Genomic DNA, 14,861 nt, shown 5'->3' on the forward strand with positions numbered 1-14,861 from the left:
ATAGATATGATTGAACTTATGGAACCACTATACCATAGATTTAGTCAATGAAACAATAAAAAAATAACAATAAATACATTATTTGACTTTTTGTTTAGGAGGTAACATTAAATCTTTACTTCATCATTTAGTTCATAATCTGAATTCTGTTTGAATTTGTTTCTAGATAACCCACAAAAACGTAGGAATTGTACTTGTCTTAACCCAAAATTGTATTCCTTTTGCAGTTTCACAAGGAGAAAATCCTGAAAAGGAACCATGAGGTTTACCTCATTCTCACATGCTTTAAAGCAAAGTATTAAGCAAAGCTTCTTTTCAGCTCTAAGGATTTGAGTGTGATACATGTTCATCAAACTCATGCACAATTTTGATTTCACAGCTAAATTTGTTAAATTCAAATGCATTGTACAATGTATAAACATATTCTCTTTGAAAAGCCTCATATGTTTGATATTTGGTAAAGTCAAGATGTTCTTTTGTTAGTATACTGTATCTGAATATCAGAGATCTCTTGGGAGTATTTTTTGTTTGACGTCGGAGAAATATTTGTCTGGCATTGTCTGGTGGGTGTTTCTTAAAGTTTTTAGTAAGTTAAGAGTGACTTTAAAAACGACTGGTGAACTTTTCTTACATGCTAAATAATCACCAATAAATATTTAATGGTGAATATCCTTTACCATATTAGATAGGATCACCAGTCGTTCTTAAATTTACTCTTAACTTATGAACAGCTTAATGAAATGCCCCCCCCCCCCTCCCCCGAAGTTACTCTGACTTTGATAAATATTTGACATTTGGAAGGTCAGCTCATGCAAGGTATTTAGACTAACATGAAGTTGAGTGATTCATTCATGGTAAATTCCTTTTTGGAAAGTCTTCAAAATTTGTTACGTACAGAGAAGATTTATCCACCTGATCTTTATGTAATTTGTGAATATCATTCATTTCCTTCATATTCCATTAACATTGTTATATTGAATTAATTGGTTCAATTGAGTGTATGAAAGGGCTCTTTTATATTTATGTCAACATTTTTTTTCAGCACATGTACAATTGTGTTTTAGTATGGTATATTGCAAAATCTTATGGACAACTGACAATCTATAGGCAAAAATCACTCATAAAATCAACTACTTTTATTTCATCAAGAATCCTATGTGCCGCCTTTTTCCCTGGAGGAAAAAAATATTAAAGATTATATACTACATGTAGTCAGGCTCTTTAAATTCCTTCCTTGGTAAAATGAAATTCAATGTAGTAATACCGACTCGTCACAATGACGACTATTTTCTGTAGATTTTGACAAGTGGTTGGATTCGCTCTTTACATGTAATATGTACTTTAATATTTTAATGTATAGCTTATGTATGTATGTTTGTAATTGTACATAGTTTGATGTAATTTAAAATAAAAGAGATCATGCCTCATGTGATCTATATGTATACATACCATACTCATGTTTGTCATGCCAATTGATCTCTGCCTTCACTTTGATTTATTACCAACCCCAAATCGATCAGGGGGGCAGTTTCAAAAAGCTGGTTTGAAGTTATGCATGACTGTAAGCACAACTAGTGATCCTTTTTTATGAGATAGCCAAAATTTTCTAATTTAATATCATATTAGTGAACTTTCTATAATACTCATCAAATCTTGGCTATTAAAACGCTTTCAAATGTGTGATACAAGAATAATTTAATCTACAAAGATCAAATTTCAACTTAAGCTGATGAGAATGATTGAGAATCTGATTTATCATAAAAAGGGTCATCAGTGTGTAGAGAGTCATGTGCAACTTATTAATGTCTTCAAGACAATAAGTGTCAATTTTGGTTAAATATTTAACACTTTTCCTGTTTAATTACATTTTCTCCCAGAAATAACCCATATTTATTTGTATGATACGTATGGTCAAGATAAAAATCAGAAATAATTTAGGGTAAGGATTAAAATCAGATTGCTTTCTGATGACTTTTGTACTTCATCTTTCATATCATAACACCAGCAAAGAAAAAGAGAACACTTATGTCATTTATGATATTTTTATTCAATTAAAGATATCACATTCATCTTGATTAATACATTTTTTTCAACAGAACTTTGGGGAAACAACAAAGGTTGATTTTTATTCAACATAAATCAGAATACTCTCTTACAAAGCAGTGATGGTCACTTACTGGCCAACATTGATATACATGCTAACACATGATACTGGATAATTTTTAGTATTATTCATAGACTCAGTGACAGGTGTCCATTCATAATGAAATCATACTTTCTTTACTGATGACATCTGTTATGACTTTTTCTTTCTTTAATTAAAGGTCAAGTCCACCTCAGAAAAATGTTGATTTGAATCAATAGAGAAAAATCAGACAAGCACAATGCTGAAAATTTCATCAAAATCGGATGTAAATTAAGAAAGTTATGACATTTTCAAAGTTTCGCTTATTTTTAACAAAATAGTTATATGAACGAGCCAGTTACATCCAAATGAAAGAGTCGATGATGTCACTCACTCACTATTTCTTTTGTTTTTTATTGTTTGAATTATACAATATTTCAATTTTTACGAATTTGATGATTAGGACCTTGCTTGAAGCAGAAAATGTTAAAATAATGGAATTCCACGTGTTCAGGGAGGAATGAAACTTCATTTCACATGACAATGACGAGAAAATCAAAATATCTAATATTTCATATATTAAAATACAAAAGAAATAGTGAGTGATGTCATCAGTTCCCTCATTTGCATACCAACCAAGATGTGCATATAACTGTTTTGTGAAACTTTAAAATGTCATAACTTTCTTATTTTACATCCGATTTTGATGAAATTTTCAGTGTTATGCTTGTTGAATTTTTCTCTTTTTATTCAAATCCACTTTTTGTTGGGGTGGACTTGTCCTTTAATGAGGGCTTCCTCCTAATTTTCAGAGTTGAAAATGTGGTTCTGAATAAAATTACTGCTAAGAACTATATACCCAGAAAGTAAAAAAAAAAGTTACACCTGACAAATTGAAAATTCAACAAAAGTCCTTGTTAACACATTAATGTCATGAAGAATATTTTCTCCCAAATAATATACCATTAGACAATAAGCTAATCTTCAAATTGACTTAAAATTCAATTTGTGCCAAAATAAGTTATAACTGCAATTAAAAATCCAGTGTCCATGAAGCAATGACATTTTGAAGTTTGCTTAATTTCACATAACAGTTATATGTACATCCTGGTCAATATGAAAATGGGGTGACTGACAACATCACCCAGTCACTATTTCTTTTGTATTTCATTATAATATATGAAATACTGGTATTTTGATTTTGTCCTCCTTGATATATGAAACAAAGTGTCATTCCTCCCTGCACATATGAAATTACCACTGTTTTGACATTTTGTGGTTCAGTCAAGCTGTTCATTATTGTCAATTTTGTAAAAATTGAAATATTTTATAATTCAAACTAAAAACAAGAAATAGTGAAGGACATCATCGACACTTGTATATATCAGTAAGTTTTGCATATAACTGTTCTGTGGAAAAAAAAAAGTTCAAAATACCATAGATGTCTTATTTTACATCCAGTTTTGATGAAATGTTCAGCTTTATGCTTGTTTGATTTTCCTATATTGATTCAAATCACCATTTTCTGAGGTGGACTCGACCTTCAACAAAAGTGAAATCCCAATCTATGAGACTTGTCTCTAAATCCTTTTGAAATTGTTTCATACTTTAAACTTCACTCTTTACTAAATTATGATTCATTACTTCACTCATTCACAATTTTAGAGAAACCTTTAAAGAAACCTTTCCAGCAAATCCCTCACTGAATCCCATGGAAAGATCTGGCAGTATGAAAAGAAACCCACTTGCCAATTACTGAAAAAAATATTAATATAATAGACATGTTTCTGCATCACATACAGACCTGCCAATTGCCAATTGTACTCTGTGATAAAAAAAAATGTATTCCCCCGCCCCCCCAAAAAAAAAAAATAAAAAAAATTGTAGTTCATAATAAAATGCACACTGCTAAGCAGATAGCAGGCCTGCCAACATTTGAAAATAAAAAAGATGAAAAAAAAAACAACAACACTGAAACATGTGTATATCACACCTTGGTTTTAACAAAATGATTGAAAGTTACCTGAAATTTTATTCATCCAATAACCATATTTGTGTAAGTTATATGAAATAGAGGCATATAGAGATAATTTTTCTCAATAGATTATGATTTTGTAAACTTTTCTCTTTTTATTGTATTTTTCAAAGAAAAACATTTTCATAATTTGGTTGTAAGAATGTACTTTATAAGCCAAAAACATACTGGTTGGCTGCTCTGAAGTGGAATCATGAAGTGAAAGAATAATAGCATATCAATTTGTAAAACTTAATCCAAAAGTCAACATCAACTATGTTAAATCATGAACATAATCTACAAAGCATAAAAAGAAATAATCATCCTCATTCACTTAAAGTAACTGATACATAAGATAAATTAAAAAACTAACTAATTGATAAGTGTACCCCAATTTGACGAAGTAAACTCAGTAAAATGTACATTACATCATATGCACTGTAAAGAAAAAAAAATTCATCATTATTATCAATATTTCTATCAAGAATGCTCCTCAGACTCCATGTCATACTGCACTCAACAATTAGAGCAGCCTGTACGCCCCTTGCAGACAAAGACCAAATTGTATGCTGATAAAAATAAACTTTTAGGAACAAAAGAAAGCATTCATAAGATTATGATGGACTTGCACATGTTCTGAACAATTATCAACTTCATGATCTCATCTGTTTTCCTTCATTTCTTGCAGTGATTAATTGGAATGGAATCTAATATCTAACAATATATCTTTTTTCACATTTATAGTTATGGGATAGTGTCACTGACCCCACTGTGCAGTTACAAGACCACACTATTAAATATGTATTGCATACTATATTCCTTATGCACATTCTCATACATTACATTGAAATATCAACCTGTTACCAATTCAAGTAAATGAACCATAAAGAGTCGCATCTTGTATCAGCTGATTGTAATTACATTCACATCTCAAAGGCTAAAGTAATAATTCAATTTGTTTCAATTTTATTAATCCTTGTGAAAATTTTGAAATATTTATTGACTCGTGACATTCCCTTTTCAAGGCTTTGACTAATGAATTACAAGGTGAAATCAAATAATAGATTTACAATAATGATCTGAATAACTAAATGAGAAATACAGTTATAATTTTATCACATTCGTCTCTGCATGATCAGGAAATTATCAGACTCAATAAAATTGAATGATGATAATGTATTTCTTTATGTTATTTCAAAGAATTACAGGTAAGGTGATAACAGTCATAAGATGAATAATTTCACAATAATAAACTTAGATACTGGGTTGACATATTCACAAATATTTAATCTAAAAACAGTTCAATCTCTGGTTATATTGCTATAAAGCTATGTTCAATTTACATACATGTAAACAACATAAACATGCAGCAATTTCAATTCAAGGGAAAAACTTATTCATACAAATTACTTTTGCTTATTAAAAATATTCCTCTCGTTATGTTTTATAGTGAGATCTGAATGATATAAATTCTAGGGAAATAAGAATACTCCATCTGAAGTGACTTCATTATAGATTTGTTTGTTAATCTGGTTTGAACACATTCTCATGATAAACACATAACACTATACACACATCAAATATTAAATTCCTACATCCGAATGATACATACACTGAAGGAAGAATAATAGTTGGCAGGTTATAAAAAGAGTTGGCAATAGAAAGATACATTACATATATTCATACTATCACAGATGTCTAATTCAATGCACCACATAGAATGCAACTAAAATGAATGAAGTTCACTTCATGTCATTCCATGTACAAAAAAAAAACCTCAAATCCAGAATTTAAAATTCAAAATGTTACTTCCATGAGAGCAAGTTGAAATCAAATAGAAACATCAAAGTTACAAACAAGGCATAAGCGATGTTGTGTCTTGCCCACTTGTGAAAATGACCAGAAATATTGTGATTTGCAAGGGCACGCAACAGAACTGTATCAAAAGTTCACTGTGAAATAACTGGGATGGAATAACATTTCTCGTATAAGTCTTGCATGTAAACTTTAATATTGACCTCAAAATGACCTTTGACCTTGCCATGTGACCTCCAACTGTAGTATAACATGCAGGTCCCCAAAGTACATCTACCACCTTAGTTTTTTTGAAAAGTGACTTACGGTTGCAGAGTTATGCATGTAAACTTTAATGTTGACCTGAAAATGATTTTTGACCTTAACATGTGACCTCCGACTGTAGCATAACATGCAGGTCCCCCAAGTCCATCTACCAACCATGTTGGATTAAAAAGTGACTTACGGAGTTATGTGTCATAATGTTTGTGACGGACGGACGACATTTGGATCCTTGAGTCTCGCCTTCACCTCTGGTGGGCGAGACAATAGTGAATGGCAAAGAAATTATGTTATTGTGCATCATTAAAGAGAGTTATACTAGTAGTTTGTAATTTCCCTTATATAAACCTTTTCTAGACCACAAAATAAACATGTGATGCCTGTGAAAATAATACATAATTCAAATTTGGTTGTAAATTTCACTCAATTTCATTTTCACTTTTGGTTCCTTTCACTATGAATTACATGTGCTGAGTACCATCAGTGATGCTACACAATGTACAATCACATCATTTTCTATTGAAACATACAAACACTTTAAAGCCATTCACTATCCAGTGAATAAATAGTTTACATACATACATCTATGACATTGTAATATTGGTGTACTGAAGTTAAGTCGTATCACACAGTTCTCCCACACACTATAAGTTACATGTAAATTACAATTAACAAATAAATTTCCACAAAAAAAAACAGGCAAGGATACATTTCACCAAATATCACAGTGAACAACCATAATTATTCGGTAGAATTTTTTTTTCAAACATGCTATTATTATATACATGACTGCCTGTAAAACATCTGATCAATTGCAATGGAAGATGATTCTTTTATCGATTTGATAAAATTATATTTCATTTTTTAAAGTACTGATTCAATAAAAATATTCATAGCATTTTTATACCACAATTAAAACATGATCAGTACAATTGAAGAAGTACCTCTTACAGATTAAATAGATCTCTTTTGGCTTGAATTTCATGTACATAATCATATAAAACACACATTTCTACAAATAATACAATATCTCAAAAGTCTATACACATGGAACATAATGCATACTGAATCACTTCTACCAATGCTTACTATGCAATCCATTCAATACTGTCATCCTAAGCATTTATCATCAAATGGATTAGATAACAACTGAAGGAAGGTCTACTTACATCATTCATTTAATTCTTCAGCAATGCTTCAAACTATTCCATACTGATAGGGCATCCATCAGCTAAGACATCCTTTATCTAACTTGTGTCAACATACTGCTTCATCAGGGTTGTTTGAGATATATACATGTAGCCATCAAAATGACAGATTGATACATCAAGTAAGAAACCCGATAAGGGAGCATTGCGAAAGACATTCAATAAATTTCAAGTCAACCCTAGGTCCCCAAAAGTCTTGTGATTTATTTTCAATTGACTTTTAGTTGGCTTTTTACAACAAAAGATGATTTTCTTAAGTAAAAAGTGATCTATCAATTAAATTGAATTGATTGCAAAATGTTTGTGCATCACCCCTTTTGTCAATCAACACAATAAATTAAATTGTATATATATTACAAATCATTAAAAATTCTTATTCTTTTACCTAAACCTTTGTATGTAACAATTGCATATCTTTCAGATTTGTGACAGTTTTAGGACGACATGTTCAAGACTGAACCAAAAGGTCTAGGGATCGATTCCACTGCAGTACTGACATCATTTAGCATCACATTGCTATTCTCCACCAAGCTGCTAACCAAACATCAAGGAATTATGTTGCAATGCAAACCAGCCCAAATCTGAATAAATACTATATAAAACAAAATACTATTGAGGGAATATATCCTAAATACTTCAATGAAAGCTTCTACATGCAAATGGCAAGAAAACTATTGTGAATGACAGAATTTCAGTTCTGCATTTTCTTCTTTCTATTTGTAAGTAAAAATTACCTTACCATTTAGTTTGGGATTATCATAATTCGACTTGACTCAAACTATCTCTTCATGAAAGAAAATTATTTGAGAATGATCGTATCCCTGTCATAACCAAGGCTGGCATATCCATATATCAAAGAATTCTTCCACATCTACAAGTAAATGGTGATGTTTCATTGGTTCTCCTTTGTGGTATCTCTTCATAGCACCATCAATATCATTCTCTCCATATAAACATACACAGCCAGCTAATAATAGTCTTTATATTGCTGATAATGTTAACTGCTCATAGGGCTGGCATCATGTGATTCTGTCATACTGCTTTGTCTGTCCATACTAGTATGCTTATTGAGTGGAATCACAAATACTGTGATGTCATCACCTGAGCCTGATTTATTTTCTTTTAATGTCCTCCATCCATTTAATCTTAATACTCCTCTTGCTGCCATGATAAGCTCTTGAGCTGCTGATGCATACCTGACATAAATAAACAAATAATTGTGAATACCGTACTTTTTAGCAAGCTTACAAACTTCTACAAATTATATTATTGAAGGAGTTCATTTATAACCCAGAAGTCAAGTACTTTTGTGTCTGGGAAGTAATGAAGATTGTATATTTTTATTAATTTAACAAGTCAACTACAACACTTCACTTCATTGCAATTTATCAGATGGTCTGACCAAGGTAAAAGATGAAATGGTGAATGTATCATCTTGACAAAAGATTTTGCCATGAATGAATGTGTTTGAAAAAATAAATACACTGTACATGAAAATAAAGGGCTGATTTCATCAGGAACTTGCTAAATAAAGAAAAATAAAGAAAAACAAAGAAAACTGAACATATATAATCACTCCACAAATACTTATGTATTTCTCATGTACTTCAATATTTATAGAAATACTTAAAAAAAATATTGAAACTAAAAATCTGTCACATGAATAAACAACTTACTTCTTATAATCATTAGGAGGAAAGCTTTTGAGAACTTCTGACACAACCTCTGCTACTCTGTCATTAGACAACACATCCCACAATCCATCTGAAGCCATAATGAGTACATCATCTTCAGAATTATCTCGGTCAAAAAGGTTGTACACTTTCACCTGAAAAATTATCATTTGTAGACAATATCATCAATTTAAACAACAAAAGTTGGGTATATTGGTGATGGTTATTGGTTTATACTTTGGTGAAACAGTTGGATGTATCATACATATATATGCAGCAACAAGAGACTGACGTCAAGTCCTTATTTTGTTTCTTCATTTATTCCTTTATTATATGCTTCCAATACATATATATGAAGATATCCCCTTATAACAAAATACGTTACAGCAATGAAGATATCTAGATGAGGAGTAAAATATTGTTTTAATATTCAAATGCAGAAAATTATATGATACTACCGGTAATTCCAAATAATAATATGCAAAAGAAAAATCGGGGTGACAACATAGATTCACTCGAATATTTGTGATAATATGCATACAACTGTTTAACCAAAAATAATGAAAAAGTTACATGTATTGAAAATTTATCATTATTTTCAATCCATTTTCTACAATTCGGTTTGAGGTTTTCTTGCTTAATTTCACTCTCACTGCTCATTTCATATGACATTTAAGCTGGATAAGCCGATTCATAGTTGTAAACTGCGCATGAACAGTAAAAGGTAACTTGAGATAAACCATCAAGGTGATTTTCAAATTCATAGACACAATTCATGATTTGATTATTTTTCATACATTCCTTTTAAAACATTCTTTTTATTGCTTCCTCTGAAGAGTAGTATTCTCAATCATTGGTATTGGACAATAGCTCAAATAAGTCAATGTACAAAATATAAATATGGTTCGCATATTGTGTTTTCATCATTTTTTACATATTTCAAATTACTGTTAATATACTTGCTGCTTTTCACCTCTATATTCCTTATAAATCACTTTACCCTTGACCGGTTATCATATCATCAGAAAGATTATCCTTTGTTCTGTTAATGTGCATGACTTATTACTATATTTACATTAGCATGTTAAATCTTTTGTTTTCATGAACATGCTTTTTTAATAGAACTACTGGCTAATTGTGATTTATCAAAATCATCTACCAGCCCTCATCTGAACCACAACCAAAACTGTATTTTATTGCTGCACATTATTAAAAGAAGAATTACTCATACATGTGTCCTTCTATTAATTGCTGCTTTTAAGCATCTCTATCTTATTGTTCACTTTAATTTTCACAGGTTAACATTTAGCCACTGTCTTTCATGCTGTTTATTTCTATTTCCAGGGTCCCCACAGAAATTTGAAAACAGAATTCCATGACTAAATTGCTGCTTTCCATGACTTGCTTTCTGGCACGGTTTCCAAAATCAGACACATTATGATGGCCTCCATAACCTCCCCTCACAGTATTATCATTGGTATATGGTCTGTTTCTGACCAGGGTACAGTACCATTTTCGTTTCACCAACATGATACATCAAGATTCAAAATTGTCTTGAACACAAACTCATGTAATTTCTTGAACTGACAGATTTCCATGAACTATTTCCAAATTTTCAGAGCATAGCATGCAGATCTTGTCACAAAAGTGAACTATACAATAGATGTAAATGTCAAATTTTCCAGGCATATTGAAATTAGGATCCTGAATTCACCTTTACTACAAAACTTCCACATAAGAGTCATGGAATTCTGTTTTCAAATTTCGGGGGGAACCCTGAATTATAAGAAGATGAAACATATAACATATATGTTACACATAAGCGAATTATTACAAAAGAGTGACATTTAAGTTTTACAATAAGGTGACATGAAAAAAAGGCTATCAAAGACATCCTCATCCTGAAATTCTCAACATAGTGCTGCATTTCACTCTATATTACAAACAAGTGGAATGCCTCTGACCGTCTCACCTGCATCACGCGATTCAACATAGCAGCAGTGCTGACTTTGAAAACTACTATAACTCGCACAAGATGTTCAGTGATACATGTACTTGGTTACTCATATTTCCATGTTTTATGAACTAGACCAATACACTTTCCAGAGATACATGTAGGATGGTAATTCAACAAATACCCCCAATGTGGCCAAAGTTCATTGACCTCACATGACCTTTGACCTTGATCATGTGACCTGAAACTTGCACAGGATATTCAGTGATACTTGATTACTCTTATGTCCAAGTTTCAAAAGTCAGATCAATAAACTTGCGAAGTTGTGATGGTAATTCAACAGATACCCCCATTATGCCAAAGTTCATTGACCTTTGACCTTGGTCATGTGACCTAAAATGCGCACAGGATGTTCAGTGATACTTGATTACTCTTATGTCCAAGTTTTATGAACTAGACCAACATACTTTTAAAGTTAGGATGGTAATTCAACAAATACCCCCAATTTGGCCAAAGTTCATTGACCCTAAATGACCTTTGACCTTGATCATGTGACCTGAAAGTTGCACAGGATGTTCAGTGATACTTGATTACTATTATGTCCAAGTTTCATGAATCAGATCCAAAAACTTTTAAGTTTTGATTGTAATTCAACAGACACCCCCAAAGTGGCCAAAGTTCATTGACCCTAAATGACCTTTGACCTTGGTCATGTGACGTGAAACTCATACAGGATGTTCAGTAATACTTGATTAACCTTATGGCCAAGTTTCATGAACTAGGTCCATATACTGTCTAAGTTATGATGTCATTTCAAAAACTTAACCTCAGGTTAAGATTTGATGTTGACACCGCCGCCGTCGGAAAAGCGGCGCCTATAGTCTCACTCTGCTATGCAGGTGAGACAAAAATGAGGCCATTTGTGATACAACTTGAGGACACCAGCTAAATTAACAAGTGTATTTCTCTATATGCTCCAAAAATAATGAGGATATCTTGAAAATTGGACGTTTGATGCATATTTTGGTATTTCATTAAACTTCACTTCATTTGATTTTCAAGTAACTTTTCCAGAGAGGACACATTATTTGACGCTAAAATAGCAATTGAAACATCTTGTGTAACTAAGAGATTCAGACCCTTAAATGTATTGTGTTCTGATAGCCATGCTGGTAGTGCTTGATCAGTTGTGACTTAATATGCCAACTAATTGCTATGACGAGTAAAATTGTAAAAAAACTTGAAATTTAAATTCTCTAAAAGCAACTAAGAACACAAAACTGGTTACAAAATGTGACATATTAAAAATACATTGACTGATTGGCAAACTATGTCCCAGGAGTTTTGTATAATTTGGGATGTCAAGAAACTGGGAAAAATTGAAATTATGAACACCAATTATAATAGCAGAGTATGATAATTAAGTATGAGAGAACTTTGCGAGACATGACAAAACGGAAACCTGCCATAGCCATGAGGTAAATGTAATTCCATGACTTCCATGACTTTTCACAAATTTTCCAAATTCCCTGACTTTCCAGGACCACAAATTTTTCCAGGATTTTCCATGACCGTGGGAACCCTGATTTCAAAAGGCCAATTAGGCACATTGTGCTCAGGTGTACCCAGCCTCAAGGAAAATTCAAATAGATAATAAATGCAACAACCAAAAAAAGATCTGTTGAACATGACTCTTCATCCCGAGGGGGCCACTTCCATTCACGAGTGGATACCATGCGCGACCATGGGGTCTTGAAAAGCACCCTAAACACGTAATTTCCATATTCTGAAAATGCACCCCTTAAGTATTGGCGTGTGAAACCCTACCCTTAACAAGTATTGGAAACAAAACGATACTCTTGGCAAATATTCCCTGAAATAAACCCCTAAACAAGTACAGGAATGTTTTATTGTTATACGGGTCCTTCGATTGGTCGTCGGCTTTACATTCCCGACCTTTCGTTTGAGGACGTGTACGCTTATTTAGAACGGTAGTTCATTTTTGGAGAGACTTTTGGGCCCGCCGTCATGGTCGTAAAACTCCGTCCTGTAATGCAAATTGTATGACATGAGATTTTTTTTTCATTGACCTCACATGACCTTTGACCTTGATCATGTGACCTGAAACTTGCACAGGATATTCAGTGATACTTTATTACTCTTATGTCCAAGTTTCAAAAGTCAGATCAATAAACTTGCCAAGTTATGTGGTAATTCAACAGATACCCCCATTATGGCCAAAGTTCATTGACCCTAAATGACCTTTGACCTTGATCATGTGACCTGAAACTTGCACAAGATGTTCAGTGATACTTGACTACTATTATGTCCAAGTTTCATGAATCAGATCCAAAAACTTTTAAAGTTTTGATTGCAATTCAATAGATACCCCCAAATCGACCAAAGTTCAAAGTGAGACAAAAACCTTCCTCCAAGCTCTACTGGCCCTGTATCATCATTTATACAGTGCATTTTTTAAAAAGTCAACATGATAAAAAAGGCATTCACCCTATATGCGCTGCCAGAACAGTACTAATAAAAACAAGAATCATTGAATTAAATATTTCTTCCTAAAAATATATTTATATACACTTCAAAGGGTGAGAGTAATACCGCTGAAGCCACACTTGAAATCCTATTAATTTCATGGCACAAAATCTTTGAACTTGAGTTGTGCAATGCAATTGAATTGTCTTACTTTTATTCATATGTACAAGTGTCTAATTTCAACAAAACATTTAATCAGATTTTTAATACACACTTCCTCAATTTATGTCACCAATATAATTCACTACAGTGTCAACTGGGCAAAAATTGAATATACAGTCCGACCTCTCTTATCCAGACACGTTGGGACCAGCACCAATCCGGATAAGGGATTTATCCGGATCTGGAAGACCCAATATTAAATACACGCAGCTGCGCTGCCGGCTGCCTCCCCATGCAGGCCACCGGCGGTAGCTACACTGCACTATTGTAGTGGGCGTACGATGTATGGTAAAGACAACATTCACTGCAGAGTCAGTGCAAATTATAGGCAGTGTTTTTTATTGAAATGAAATCGATCGATGGCCAAAACTCTTGGATAATTTACCTGCTAAAATGACTGAGGTATACATCGAGCATACTTCGAAAGAAAGTGAATGACTCGATGAAACCAAGTTTTAAAATTAGATCATCGCGGCAGGTATCGCAGCTTCGCAATGTCAGCCATTGTTCCACTGACTGTAGGCTGAAACATGATAGATGGCGCTGTCCGTATTGAGGCCTAAAGTTAGCTAGCAAGTCATGTGTTGTTTTTCCCGCGAAGCAAAAAGAGAAACGTGATGAAATGTTTGCGCTGCACCCTGATTTACTGGAAATTATCATTTCTAAAGTTCTTTTGGTGATTTGGGTGAGATATTTTCATGAAAAATATGTTTGGTGCAGGGTGACTATGTTGGGAAATATATGTAATCAGAATGAGTTTATGTATAGGATTGAGTTTAGATTGAAATCTCATTTCCTCACGTACCTGTACTAGATTTAAAAGAAAAAATCTTGGCAAGTGTGCGTCCGGATAATAGAGAGATCCGGATAAGGGGAGGCCGGATAAGAGAGGTCGGACTGTAGTGTGAAACTTCGAGATGCCGGATGATCAGCATATCATTGATGTGCTGGTTTATTTTTCAATTGCCATTAATGTGTCACAGGAACCACAACTTTCTTTCAAAGAATTTGACTACCACAGGATGGTATGTCAGGAAAGCTTATGCAATATTTGCATTTGAAAGTGTTAATGATCATTGTGATGAAAAATGGGATAGGTCAT

At 32.8% G+C, this 14,861-nt stretch overlaps 1 protein-coding gene across 1 annotated transcript in view; it reads right to left on the reverse strand.

Moving 5' to 3' along the window:
* Positions 1-6,451: 6,451 nt before the first annotated feature.
* LOC121410290 (protein phosphatase 1H-like) overlaps positions 6,452-14,861 on the reverse strand; it is a 37,169-nt gene continuing 28,759 nt past the window's right edge. Inside the window, exons 8-9 of the mRNA XM_041602282.1 lie at positions 9,100-9,251; positions 6,452-8,619 (exon numbers count right to left, since the gene is read on the reverse strand). Coding sequence (XP_041458216.1) covers positions 8,421-8,619; positions 9,100-9,251 — 351 coding nt within the window. The 3' untranslated portion in view covers positions 6,452-8,420. The remainder of the gene's footprint in view (positions 8,620-9,099; positions 9,252-14,861) is intronic.

The sequence above is a fragment of the Lytechinus variegatus genome, chromosome 3 (assembly GCF_018143015.1).
Source record: "Lytechinus variegatus isolate NC3 chromosome 3, Lvar_3.0, whole genome shotgun sequence".
NCBI lineage: Eukaryota > Metazoa > Echinodermata > Echinoidea > Temnopleuroida > Toxopneustidae > Lytechinus > Lytechinus variegatus.